The sequence below is a fragment of the Zalophus californianus genome, chromosome 8, assembly GCF_009762305.2.
Source record: "Zalophus californianus isolate mZalCal1 chromosome 8, mZalCal1.pri.v2, whole genome shotgun sequence".
Taxonomy (NCBI): domain Eukaryota; kingdom Metazoa; phylum Chordata; class Mammalia; order Carnivora; family Otariidae; genus Zalophus; species Zalophus californianus.
The window spans coordinates 71,932,219-71,945,183 of record NC_045602.1 but is presented as its reverse complement, the minus strand read 5'-3'; the positions used below and the strand labels follow the sequence as shown (position 1 = coordinate 71,945,183).

At 42.4% G+C, this 12,965-nt stretch overlaps 2 protein-coding genes across 3 annotated transcripts in view; one reads left to right on the top strand and one right to left on the bottom strand.

Annotated features, from left to right (window-relative positions):
• LHCGR (luteinizing hormone/choriogonadotropin receptor) overlaps window positions 1-12,965 on the bottom strand; it is a 61,715-nt gene that overhangs the window by 6,494 nt on the left and 42,256 nt on the right. For both annotated transcript variants that reach the window (XM_027620877.1, XM_027620878.1), the window contains exons 9-10: window positions 10,449-10,634; window positions 107-187 (exon numbers count right to left, since the gene is read on the bottom strand). In XM_027620877.1, coding sequence (XP_027476678.1) covers window positions 107-187; window positions 10,449-10,634 — 267 coding nt within the window. The remainder of the gene's footprint in view (window positions 1-106; window positions 188-10,448; window positions 10,635-12,965) is intronic.
• GTF2A1L (general transcription factor IIA subunit 1 like) overlaps window positions 1-12,965 on the top strand; it is an 83,942-nt gene that overhangs the window by 57,852 nt on the left and 13,125 nt on the right. The window lies entirely within an intron of this gene.

Below are 12,965 nucleotides of genomic sequence, written 5' to 3'. Positions count from 1 at the left end.
TCCCCCCAATGAAGACTTTTATCAGAAGAAAACCACTGGCACTGATAATAAGGTGCACATAGAACGAGACATGGCTTCCTGAATTTCTTTGCATGCAAATACTTACAGCGTTTCATTATTTGGTCTCCTTGCTGTGATTTCACATTGTTTGGAAAAGTTTTCAAAAATGGAAAATGAAAAATTCTGCCTGAAAGAAAAGGGGTTAAAAAAAAAAGCAGTTGAGCTTTTGGTCTTTAAACTAAACATGATCATGTCTATTTATGCTTTGTTCATCCAAATTCTTTACCTATTATACCAGTCATGTTCTGCACCATTGTCCTAACTGAAACATTCCCTGGGGAGAGAGTAAAGGCTTCAGAATTGTCATTAGAGTGCTTGCAGCTTAGATAAAATGCTCCTGAATGCTAAATGTTTTGTGTGGGCTCTAGAGATGAAAAAGATGACCGATAAATCGGTCATGTAGAATCATGGATTTTTCACTGCTTATTAAAAACTACCTTTATGGTATATTAGGGTTTGCTCCTTACCACTCTCCTTACCACATTGCTCTTGATGAACAAATAACCATTCAGAATTCATGGCTTTGAATTCTAGCTGGGAAATCTGTTTTGTAAGGATTTGAAGATACTGGACTTCACATTATGATGTGAGTTTTCTACCCTTTTTTTAAAAAATTTTTTATTGTTATGTTAATCACCATATATTACATCATTTGTTTTGGTGCAGTGTTCCATGATTCATTGTTTGTTCATAACACCCAGTGCTCCATGCAGAATGTGCCCTCTTTAATACCTATCACCAGGCTAACCCATCCCCCTACCCTCCTCCCCTCTAGAAACCTGTTTGTTTTTCAGAGTCCATCATCTCTCCTGGTTCGTCTCCCCCTCTGACTTACTCCCCTTCATTCTTCCTCTCCTGCTATCTTCTTCTTTTTCTTTTTTCTTAAAATATGTTGCGTTATTTGTTTCAGAATTACAGATCTGTGATTCAACAGTCTTGCACAATTCACAGCGCTCACCGTAGCACATACCCTCCCCAATGTCTATCACCCAGCCACCCCATCCCTCCCACCCCCGACCACTCCAGCAACCCTCAGTTTGTTCCTGAGATTAAGAATCCCTCATATCAGTGAGGTCATATGATACATGTCTTTCTCTGATTGACTTATTTCACTCAGCATAACACCCTCCAGTTCCATCCATGTCGTTGCAAATGGCAAGATCTCATTCCTTTTGATGGCTGCATAATATTCCATTGTGTATATATACCACCTCTTCTTTATCCATTCATCTGTCGATGGACATCTTGGCTCTTTCCACAGTTTGGCTATTGTGGACATTGCTGCTATAAACATTGGGGTGCACGTACCCCTTCGGGTCCCTACATTTGTATCTTTGGGGTAAATACCCAGTAGTGCACTTGCTGGATCGAATGGTAGCTCTAATTTCAACTGTTTGAGGAACCTCCATACTGTTTTCCAGAGGGGTTGCACCAGCTTGCATTCCCACCAACAGTGTAGGAGGGTTCCCCTTTCTCCACATCCCCGCCAACATCTGTCGTTCCCTGACTTGTTAATTTTAGCCATTCTGACGGGTGTGAGGTGGTATCTCATGGAGGTTTTGATTTGGATTTCCCTGATGCCGAGCGATGTTGAGCACTTTTTCATGTGCCTGTTGGCCATTTGGATGTCTTCTTCGGAAAAATGTCTGTTCATGTCTTCTGCCCATTTCTTGATTGGATTATTTGTTCTTTGGGTGTTGAGTTTGATAAGTTCTTTATAGATTTTGGATACTAGCCCTTTATCTGATATGTCATTTGCAAATATTTTCTCCCATTCTGTCGGTTGTCTTTTGGTTTTGTGGACTGTTTCTTTTGCTGTGCAAAAGCTTTTTATCTCGATGAAATCCCAATAGTTCATTTTTGCCCTTGTTTCCCTTGCCTTTGGTGATGTTTCTAGGAAGAAGTTGCTGCGGCTGAGGTCGAAGAGGTTGCTACCTGTGTTCTCCTTTAGTATTTTGATGGACTCCTGTCTCACGTTTAGGTCTTTCAACCATTTGGAGTCTATTTTTGTGTGTGGGGTAAGGAAATGGTCCAGTTTCATTCTTCTGCATGTGGCTGTCCAATTTTCCCAACACCATTTGTTGAAGAGACTGTCTTTTTTCCATTGGACATTCTTTCCTGCTTTGTCAAAGATAAGTTGACCATAGAGTTGAGGGTCCATTTCTGGGCTCTCGATTCTGTTCCATTGATCTATGTGTCTGTTTTTGTGCCAGTACCATACTGTCTTGATGATGACAGCTTTGTAATAGAGCTGGAAGTCCGGAATTGTGATGCCGCCAGCTTTGCTTTTCTTTTTCAAGATTCCTCTGGCTATTTGGGGTCTCTTCTGGTTCCATACAAATTTTAGGATTATTTGTTCCATTTCTTTGAAAAAAGTGGATGGTATTTTGATGGGGATTGCATTGAATGTGTAGATTGCTCTACGTAGCATTGACATCTTCACAATGTTGGTTCTCCCAGTCCATGAGCATGGAACGTTTTTCCATTTCTTTGTGTCTTCTTCAATTTCTTTCATGAGTATTTTATAGTTTTCTGAGTACAGATCCTTTGCCTCTTTGGTTAAATTTATTCCTAGGTATCTTATGGTTTTGGGTGCAATTGTGAATGGGATCGACTCCTTGATTTGTCTCTCTTCTGTCTTGTTGTTGGTGTATAGGAATGCCACTGATTTCTGTGCATTGATTTTATAGCCTGCTACTTGACTGAATTCCTGTATGAGTTCTAGCAGTTTTGGGGTGGAGTCTTTTGGGGTTTCCACATAAAGTATCATATTATCTGCAAAGAGTGAGAGTTTGACTTCCTCTTTGCCGATTTGGATGCCTTTGATTTCTTTTTGTTGTCTGATTGCTGTGGCTAGGACTTCTAATACTATGTTGAATAGCAGTGGTGAGAGTGGACATCCCTGCCGCGTTCCTGACCTTAGGGGAAAAGCTCTCAGCTTTTCCCCATTGAGAATGATATTTGCTGTAGGTTTTTCGTAGATGGCTTTTATGATATTGAGGTATGTACCCTCTATCCCTATACTCTGAAGAGTTTTGATCAAGAAAGGATGCTGTACTTTGTCAAATGCTTTCTCTGCATCTATTGAGAGGATCATATGATTCTTGTTCTTTCTTTTGTTAATGTATTGTATCACGTTGATTGATTTGCGGATGTTGAACCAGCCTTGCAGCCCAGGGATAAATCCCACTTGGTCATGGTGAATAATCCTTTTAATGTACTGTTGGATCCTATTGGCTAGTATTTTGGTGAGAATGTTTGCATCCATGTTCATCAAGGATATTGGTCTGTAATTCTCCTTTTTGATGGGATCTTTGTCTGGTTTTGGAATCAAGGTAATGGTGGCCTCATAAAATGAATTTGGAAGTTTTCCTTCCATTTCTATTTTTTGGAACAGTTTCAGGAGAATAGGTATTAATTCTTCTTTAAATGTCTGATAGAATTCCTCTGGGAAGCCATCTGGCCCTGGGCTTTTGTTTATTGGGAGATTATTGATGACTGCTTCAATTTCCTTAGTGGTTATAGGTCTGTTCAGGTTTTCTATTTCTTCCTGGTTCCGTTTTGGTAGTTGATACATCTCTAGGAATGCACCCATTTCTTCCAGGTTATCTAATTTGCTGGCATAGAGTTGCTCATAGTATGTTCTTATAATTGTTTGTATTTCTTTGGTGTGGGTTGTGATCTCTCCTCTTTCATTCATGATTTTGTTGATTTGGGTCATTTCTCTTTTCTTTTTGATCAGTCTGGCCAGGGGTTTATCAATCTTGTTAATTCTTTCAAAGAACCAGCTCCTAGTTTCGTTGATCTGTTCTACTGTTCTTTTGGTTTCTATTTCATTGATTTCTGCTCTGATCTTTATGATTTCTCTTCTCCTGCTGGGTTTAGGCTTTATTTGCTGTTCTTTCTCCAGCTCCTTTAGGTGTAGGGTTAGGTTGTGTATTTGAGACCTTTCTTGTTTCTTGAGAAAGGCTTGTATTGCTATATACTTTCCTCTCAGGACTGCCTTGGCTGTATCCCAAAGATTTTGGACAGTTGTGTTTTCATTTTCATTGGTTTCCATGAATTTTTAAAATTCTTCTTTAATTTCCTGGTTGACCCATTCATTCTTTAGTAGGATGCTCTTTAGCCTCCATGGATTTGAGTTCTTTCCGACTTTCCTCTTGTGATTGAGTTCTAGTTTCAAAGCATTGTGGTCTGAAAATATGCGGGGAATGATCCCAATCTTTTGGTACCGGTTGAGACCTGATTTGTGACCTAGGATGTGATCAATTCTGGAGAATGTTCCATGGGCACTAGAGAAGAATGTGTATTCCGTTGCTTTGGGATGGAATGTTCTGAATATGTCTGTGAAGTCCATTTGGTCCAGTGTGTCATTTATAGCCTTTATTTCCTTGTTGATCTTTTGCTTAGATGATCTGTCCATTTCAGTCAGGGGGGTGTTAAAATCCCCCACTATTATTGTATTGTTGTCAATGTGTTTCTTTGCTTTTGTTATTAATTGCCTTATATAGTTGGCTGCTCCCATGTTCGGGGCATAGATATTTACAATTGTTAGATCTTCTTGTTGCATAGACCCTTTAAGTAGGATATAGTGTCCTTCCTCATCTCTTATTACAGTCTTTGTTTTAAAATCTAGTTTGTCTGATATAAGGATTGCCACCCCAGCTTTCTTTTGGTGTCCATTAGCATGGTAAATGGTTTTCCACCCCCTCACTTTCAATCTGGGGGTGTCTTTGGGTCTAAAATGAGTCTCTTGCAGACAGCATATGGATGGGTCTTTGTTTTTTAATCCAATCTGATAGCCTGTGTCTTTTGATTGGGGCGTTGAGCCCATTTACATTCAGGGTAACTATTGAAAGGTATGAATTTAGTGCCATTGTATTGCCTGTAAGGTGACTGTTACTGTGTATTGTCTCTGTTCCTTTCTGATCTTTGTTGCTTTTAGGCTCTCTCTTTGCTTAGAGGACCCCTTTCAATATTTCTTGGAGGGCTGGTTTCGTGTTTGCAAATTCCTTTAGTTTTTGTTTGTTCTGGAAGCTTTTTATCTCTCCTTCTATTTTCAATGACAGCCTAGCTGGATATAGTATTCTTGGCTGCATATTTTTCTCGTTTAGTGCTCTGAAGATATCTTGCCAGTCCTTTCTGGCCTGCCAGGTCTCTGTGGATAGGTCTGTTGCCAATCTAATATTTTTACCATTGTAGGTTACGTATCTCTTCTCCCGAGCTGCTTTCAGGATTTTTTCTTTGTCTCTGAGACTCGTAAGTTTTACTATTAGATGTCGGGGTGTTGACCTATTATTATTGATTTTGAGAGGGGTTCTCTGTGCCTCCTGGATTTTGATGCCTGTTTCCTTCCTCACATTAGGGAAGTTCTCTGCTATTATTTGCTCCAATATGCCTTCTGCCCCTCTCTCTCTTTCTTCTTCTTCTGGGATCCCAATTATTCTAATGTTGTTTCGTCTTATCGTATCACTTATCTCTCGAATTCTGCCCTCATGATCCTGTATTTGTTTCTCCCTCTTTTTCTCAGCCTCTTTATTTTCCATCATTTGGTCTTCTATATCACTGATTCTCTCTTCTGCCTCATTCATCCTAGCAGTTAGTGCCCCCATTTTTGATTGCACCTCATCAATAGCCTTTTTGATTTCGACTTGGTTAGATTTTAGTTCTTTTATTTCTCCAGAAAGGGTTTCTCTAATAACTTCCACGTTTTTTTCAAGCCCAGCTAGTATCTTTAAAGTCATGATTCTGAACTCTAGGTCCGACATCGTACTAATGTCCTCATTGAGTAGGTCCCTGGCTGACGGTACTACCTCTTGTTCTTTTTGCTGAGGTGATTTCTTTCGTCTTGTCATTTTGTCCAGAGGAGAATAGATGACTGAGAGAACAAAATGCTAACAGGTTTACAACGTCCCCAGCAAATATACTGTGTACAAATCAGAAAAGACCTGAAACCAGGGGAAAAGAAAGGGAAAGAAAGAAAAAAAGAGAAGAAAAAAAAAAAAGATAAAAACCAAAACAGAGCAATACAAAAAAAGCAGAATGTGATCAAATATGATCAGGCTAGTGCATAGATCAGTGCCACACACTAGATTTTGGGCGTATTTTGGTCTGTTAGAAAAAAGTGCCTCCTAAAATTTTAAAGGAAGAAAGACATATATGTACAAAATAAGGGTTGATACAATGAAGGGATAGAAGATGACTGTAAAGATGAAAATTATAAAAGATTTTATAAAAGGACTTGATAAGAAGTTTGAAAAAGAAAAGATTTAAAAAAAAAGAAAAAAAAAAGGGAGAGAATGTGATCAGGCAGGAGACTAGAACAGAGCCATACACTAGTGATTTAGGGTATATTTTGATCTGTTAGAAGAAACTGTATCTCAAAATTTTAAAGAGAGAACTTATATATATATGCCAAAAAATAAGGGTAACTACTATGAAGGGATAAAATATGACTCTAAAAATGAAAAATAAAAAATGTTTTTTTTTTTTTTAAAAAGAGATTGATAAGATGTTGGTTGAAAAAGGGAAAAAGAAAAAAGAAAAAAAAACAGTTAACAAAAATTAACTTTGATGAACTAATGAATCATGGTAAAAAAAAGCCATGAATTCTATGTGCAGTATTCCCCTAGCGCTGGAGTTCTCCCGTTCTCCTTGATTGGTAAACTTGGTCTTGGCTTGCTGGCTGTTCGTGCTGATCTTCTGGGGGAGGGGCCTGTTGCTGTGGTTTCCAAATGTCTTTGCCGGAGGCTGAATTGCCCCGCCCTTGTCGGTCCGGGCTAAGCAAGGTGCTGGGGTTTGATCTCAGGAGCTTTTGTTCCCTGCAAGCTCTCCGTACAGCCTTGGAGGACCAGGGCAAAAATGGTGGCCTCCCAATCTCCACCCGGAGGAGCCGAGAACTCGGGGCCCCACTCCTCAGTGCGCCCCCAGAGAAAAGCAGTCACTCCCGTGTCCCCGGTCTCCGGCCGCTCTCCGTGCTCACCCGGCCTGTGACCGAGCGTTGCTATCTCTGGCACCCGACCCCGTGTGGAGTTTCCAAACCCAGCAGATCCCTGCGGTGCATTACCGCGCCGCTCCTCCCCGGGAAGGAAGGGGAGTCTCCCCGGATCTGCCACTTGTTGGGTCCCTGCTGCAGGAGCAGTGGCCCGACTGGGCCGCGGATCACAGTTTATGGCCACCCCGAGCTGAGAGCCTGCCCCTCGGCTCCGTCTCTGCAGCCGGCTTCCCCGCTCCGATACCCGGGAGCTCTGCCGCACTCAGGCACCCCCAGTCTTTTTGTGACCCCAAGGGTCCTGAGACCACACTGTCCCGGGAGGATTCCACCCTCTGCCTAGCCACTGCAGCGACGTCCCTCAGCGGAGCTGACTTCTAAAAGGTCCGATTTTGTGCTCCGCGGCTCTAGCACTTGCCAGAAGCGGCCGGCGGAGGCCCCTCCCCCGCCGTCTATCCTCCCGAATATCGCCTCGGATTCACCTCTCCGCACGTCCTACTTTCCAGTAAGTGGTCGCTTCTCTGTTCAGGTAGTTGTTGCTACTCTCCTCTTTGATCTCCTGTTGAGTTCGTAGGTGTTCCGAATGGTTTGATCCCTATTCAGCTGAATTCCTGAGACCAGACGAAATCTAGGTCTCCTACTCCTCCGCCATCTTGCTCTACCTACCCTTTTTCCTTATGTGCAGAAATATATGTGGGTACTCCCTACTCCTCCATCATTCCAAGAAGTTTAGCCTAATGGAAAGGAGAGAAGTATCAAGATATTAAAGGAGACTTGTACTTATATTCCTAAGATGAGACCAAAGGGAGGCACAAAAAAAAACTAGATGAAGAAATAGAGGGAAAGAGAAAAGGTGGTGCAGAACTCAACCTTTCCCAAGGAGGAAGGAGATACGAGGCAACTGAGACTAGAAATTTCTATCTATTCTTCTCCAATATTAACAAGACAATTCCTTGTACAAATAACTTTGTATACAAAGCAGGAAGGTGGATAATATAGCAGAACTATTTGACCTACTGGACACAATTCCAAAAATTAATCAGCTTGTTATTTTGGGTCAGGCTTATAAGTCCTCAAATTTGGATCAAAGTATGCGCGCACGCGTGTGTGTTTGATGCTGGCTCCGTATCTGACTCTTACAGATACTGTGTGTGAACCAGTCTATAGTTAACAGGAAATGTGGTTGTTCTTAGCCTTCAGCTCATAGCCCTGGGTTCCATCTACTCTTTTTTGCAATTTTAATCATAGATACGAAGGAGGTCTTTGGGGCCATATGCCTAGGCAGCTGTGTGTGTTATCCAGGCCCAGCAGCTGCAGGGCAGAGGGGTGGCTCAGAGTTTGCATCAACATTCCACTGGCCAAGCTTCAGGCTCTCCAGCCTCACTAACATCCAAGGTTTCAAGCTTTATGGAGACAGAGGGAGTCAGTTAAAGCTTATAATCCCAAGCAAGATACCCTCTGTGTGACTATATTCCCATTGTACTTTGATACTGGCCTACAACTGCATAAGCCTGTCCTCCCCCTTTTTTACCCAGAGGCAGTCTCTTTCATTTGCTGGAATAAAAAGCCCTTGAACTACTGTTTTTACATGTCAGTAATTTCAGAAGGGATGTGACCACTTTGCCTCTAAAGTTGAGGTGTCCAGAATTAGCTTTCTCATAAACCACTGTCTGTATTGTTCTTCAAATTAGTCTCTCACCAGCTTTACTCACGTCCAAGCCATCTCCAGAGGTGCCCGAGTGTTATTTTACAAAAGCAAATCTGAGTAATTTTGCTTTGAGTTCTTCAGTGGTTCCCCATCCTCTGAGCAGCCTGGCCTGGCACTCAGAGCCCATCACAATACACCTCTCCCTGTTTCATCTGTGTACCCACAAAGCATCTTGCTCCAGTTTTCCCAAAGGACTTCCATCCTTTGTCTCTTGCCTTTGTGCCTTCACACCAGCTACTTTGTCTTCTTGGCATGGTTTCACTCACTCTTCCCTAGCCAACCCCTACCCCTTCTCCAAAGCTCAGCAGAAGTCACTTCCTCAGGAAGCCTTCTGTAAGTCCTATTGCTGTTTAGAAGCTCTTCTTCTGTGTTCCCAGGACATTCTGTTCTGTTCTTAGCTCTACCATTAGCCTTGCTGTATTGTACTTAAACATTGGTCTCTTGTGTGTTGCCCCCAAACAGCTGTTTGTGACTCTCGGAGGGTGGGATGAGCTCTTAGTTATCTCTGTATCTTCAGATTTTTGTACAGTTTGGAAATGATAAGTGCTCAGTTAATATTCTTTGAAGCTCAGTTAATGGTGCATGGCTCTCCGAGTGCTTTGTCTTCTTTTTGGTTACCTCAAAACTTCAGATAGCACTTCATGCACCTCTGCAAGGCACAAAGTAGATGTATAATAATACATGTTGGTTGACTCATTATAAATAGGTGGATTCCAAACAAAGACAGCAGCATCTTAGTGTCACTCTTCTAGCACCTCATCTAATTAATTGAGAACATCTTAGCCTGCATAATAACACTTCTGGGCAAATGTTTTCCCAGCTGTGAGTTGTGACCCATTAGTGGGTCATGAAAACAGTAGCGTGCATCAAGACTAGTATTAAAAACACAAACACACATGGAATAAAATAGAGTAAAATAGACAAGAAAAATATGTGCACATCACACATGTAAAAAAGTTACCTATGTGACATGTATGGTGGTTTGCGATGTAAAAAAAGGTATTAGTATGTATCTCAGTCAAAAAGAAGTCTGGAAAACAATCTTTAAGGAAAGAATGAAATCCTGCACACACTGTCCTTCCATTCTGGATTGTAGTGTATCAGTGGAATCAGCAAGATGCCCCCACTGGACACAAACCAGCCAAGAGCTCATGCCCTTTTTGTTCTGACACTAAGCTACTCCTTTGGGAGGTAGGATTTTGTTCTGAAATGAAAGATGGTCTTCTTGCTGGGAGAGAAACAGCTTTAAAAAAAGCTTTGTGTAGAGATTTGTGTCCATTTTTTTAAATTAAAGATTAAGATATTAGGTAAAATTTATTCTCTTGAGCCTACTTCCTCCTTCTTTAAAAATGTGCTCTGATAAGGATTAGAGCTAACTGATCTTTAAGATGCCAGTTTTGTACTCCATTTTGCAACTGCAATTATAGCCTAATTTAAGGTTATAACTCAGTTGGCCCAGAATAGGCTACAAAGGTCTTGTAGCTGCAGCGTGAATCAACTGTTTGGAATCAGTTTTCAGGAGGAAACAGGATGGTTCATTTTCTTCTTGGCTCTCTGAAAGTGACCCCATGGCTATGGAGCTGATCTAGAGCAGGGAGTGAAGGGGGCAGGAAGCTGTTGACCAGTTGACTGTTTTGAAATCTGTTTCTGCCACAGCTTGGCAGGCTCTCCCTTTTGTTTTTTACTTACTCTTTTGTTGGCAAGTTTCTAAAAGCACAGCAGTGGCTGGGGTAAGTCAGTGTGGCATCCAGGAGGTTGGTAAATTTTTCCCTCGATGGCAGTTTTTTTAGAGAATAGGATGATGTGGCGATGAGTGTCTGGATGGACTCCAGCCCGTAGCTAGGCAAGGCTTGCAATTTGGTGGAAGAAATATCCCTGAAAAATAGAAGGGAGCAAGCCTTTTTGTTTATATATTTTATACATTTGATTCATAGGATGAAACCCCTTCCCAACAATAGTATTGTTCTAGGTTCTGAGGAATCTTTTCTCCACCTTATCTTTCCCCTAATTCTCTATTCGGTTACTCTCATTAAGATCAACAACAAAAACTATGCTGTGTTTTTCCCCTCATATGCACCCCATTATTCCTTTCAAAGTTGAGTGTAACTCCTTATACCTGCCATATGTTCGTTAGCATTTCTCTTCCTTCCCCCACATCCCTTTCTCCCTCTCTCTGTCCTGCTCCCTTTCTCCACTTAGCAGACATGAAATAGCTATTGCTTTATGAGACAGCAGGCACGTGCAGTGACAACGGCTTTTGTGCTGTCTCCCAGGGGGAGATACTCAGAGCTTCAGATGCCTCTGTCTTTGACAGATCAAACCCTGCAGGGTAGGTTTTCACTAAGCACAGGCCAGTTATACTATTAGGAGCTGCTGTATGGCCTTAGCCATCATCTACCTGGGAAGCAGACTGCATGTTCTCTAAAGGCAAACTGGATTCATCATCAGTCCAAAGCAAGCAAGCAATGGGGCATGGAAAGAGTACTGTATGGAAACCTTAGTTTTTGTAAACAAGGTCCCAAACTCTTTGGTTTTTCTAGACTTGAGGCAATATCTGAGAAAAATCCAAACAAGTTCAATGTGAGGAGGAAGATGAGTAAGTGGAAAATTTAAAATCCTGCCCATCTCCTAAGTGGTTGCTGCTGATGCCCCATGAAACTTTTCCAGCGGCACAGTCCCCTTCGGCAAATTGTCCTAGTGCTTAGTGCTCAGCACATGGAAGGGGATCAAGAGATGACCGATAGACAGATGAACTTGACAACATGGAGCGATGGCTAGTGTAGGTCATTGGTGGACCAGCCAAGATGGCAGAATTTACCTCACGGGCTTCAGATTCCTGCTACTTTTTTGTCCTTGTTGATTGACGTAACCAGTGTTCTCATTCTGCTTTATGGAGGTATCTTGGTTATGTTAGGGATAGAGCGCACAACTCTTTGCAGGTGGGTTTTTTGTTTTGTGTGTGTGTGTACGTGTGTGTGTATGTTTTGCTGGGGGTTTATTTTAGGATTTTAATACTTAGGATTTTAAATTAGGATATTTAGGATTTTAAATTAGGATTCTAGAAAAGGCAAGTTCTCATTATAAAGGAGTAAATCTCTGAAAATATATTTTCAGTCTCAGTGGAAGACTAGTGGGGGAAATGTTTCTGAGTTGTGGGTAGAAGGAGTGCTTCTAGACACCACTGATTCTAAGGGTGTAATGAGAACTGCTGCTTGTGAAATAAGACTAGGTCTGGTCCGACTGTTCTGGACAAGACAGTGCAGGTGTCTCTATTGCTCACAGTCATTTCTAAGCAAGTGGACCAAGCAGCTCTTCAGGCAAAGACTATCAGGCAGGATGTCTTGTGACCACACTAACTTCATCATATACTTTGACCCAGAGGCAGCTCTCTTTGGCTGGCTGTCCAGCGGCTGGGTCAGTAGCCAGCTTGCTCTAAGAGCTCTGCCTATAAGGTGTGCTAGACTACAGAGTCTCAACCAACCTGTATGATTGTGAGTCTGGTGTACAATGAATATGAGACTTACAGACAAGGACCCTTGGGGTAGGGTGGCGGAAGCTGAGACGCAGCAGAGAAAGCAGTGGGCAGGAGTCATGAGGTAGTAAAAGCAAAAGTCATGAGGCTGAGTGGAGAGTAAAGAGAGCGTTAGGATTGAGAGTGGCAGAAGTTAGGAAGTTGAGAAGGTCAGGAATTTTAGTGGTGGGAATTAGGAAGTAAACAGAGTCAGGGGTTGATGATTGCAGGAATTAAGAAGAAGAGTCAGAATGGATACCAGCAGGAGCTGGGGACTAGGTGAAGTCAGGGGTTGACAGTGGTGGGGGCTAGAGCTGGGCACAGTTCGAGGTTGACTGTAGTGGGGCTAGGAACTAGACTGGATTGGGAGTTGACAGTAATGGGGGCTAGAACTAAAGACAATGAGGGGCTGACAGCAGTGGGGGCTGGGAACTAGACACAGGGGGGTTGATAGTAGTGGAGGCTGGGAGCTAGACACAGGAGGGTTGATAGTAGTGGGGGCTGGGAACTAGAGATGGGGGCTTGATAGTAGTGGGGGCAGGGAACTAGACACAGAAGGGTTGATAGTAGTGGGGGCTGGGAACTAGACACAGGGGGGTTGATAGTAGCGGGGGCTGGGAACTAGAGACAGTTGTGGTTGATAGCAGTGGGGGCTGGGAACTAGAGATAGTCTGGGGCTTGATAGTAGTGGGGGC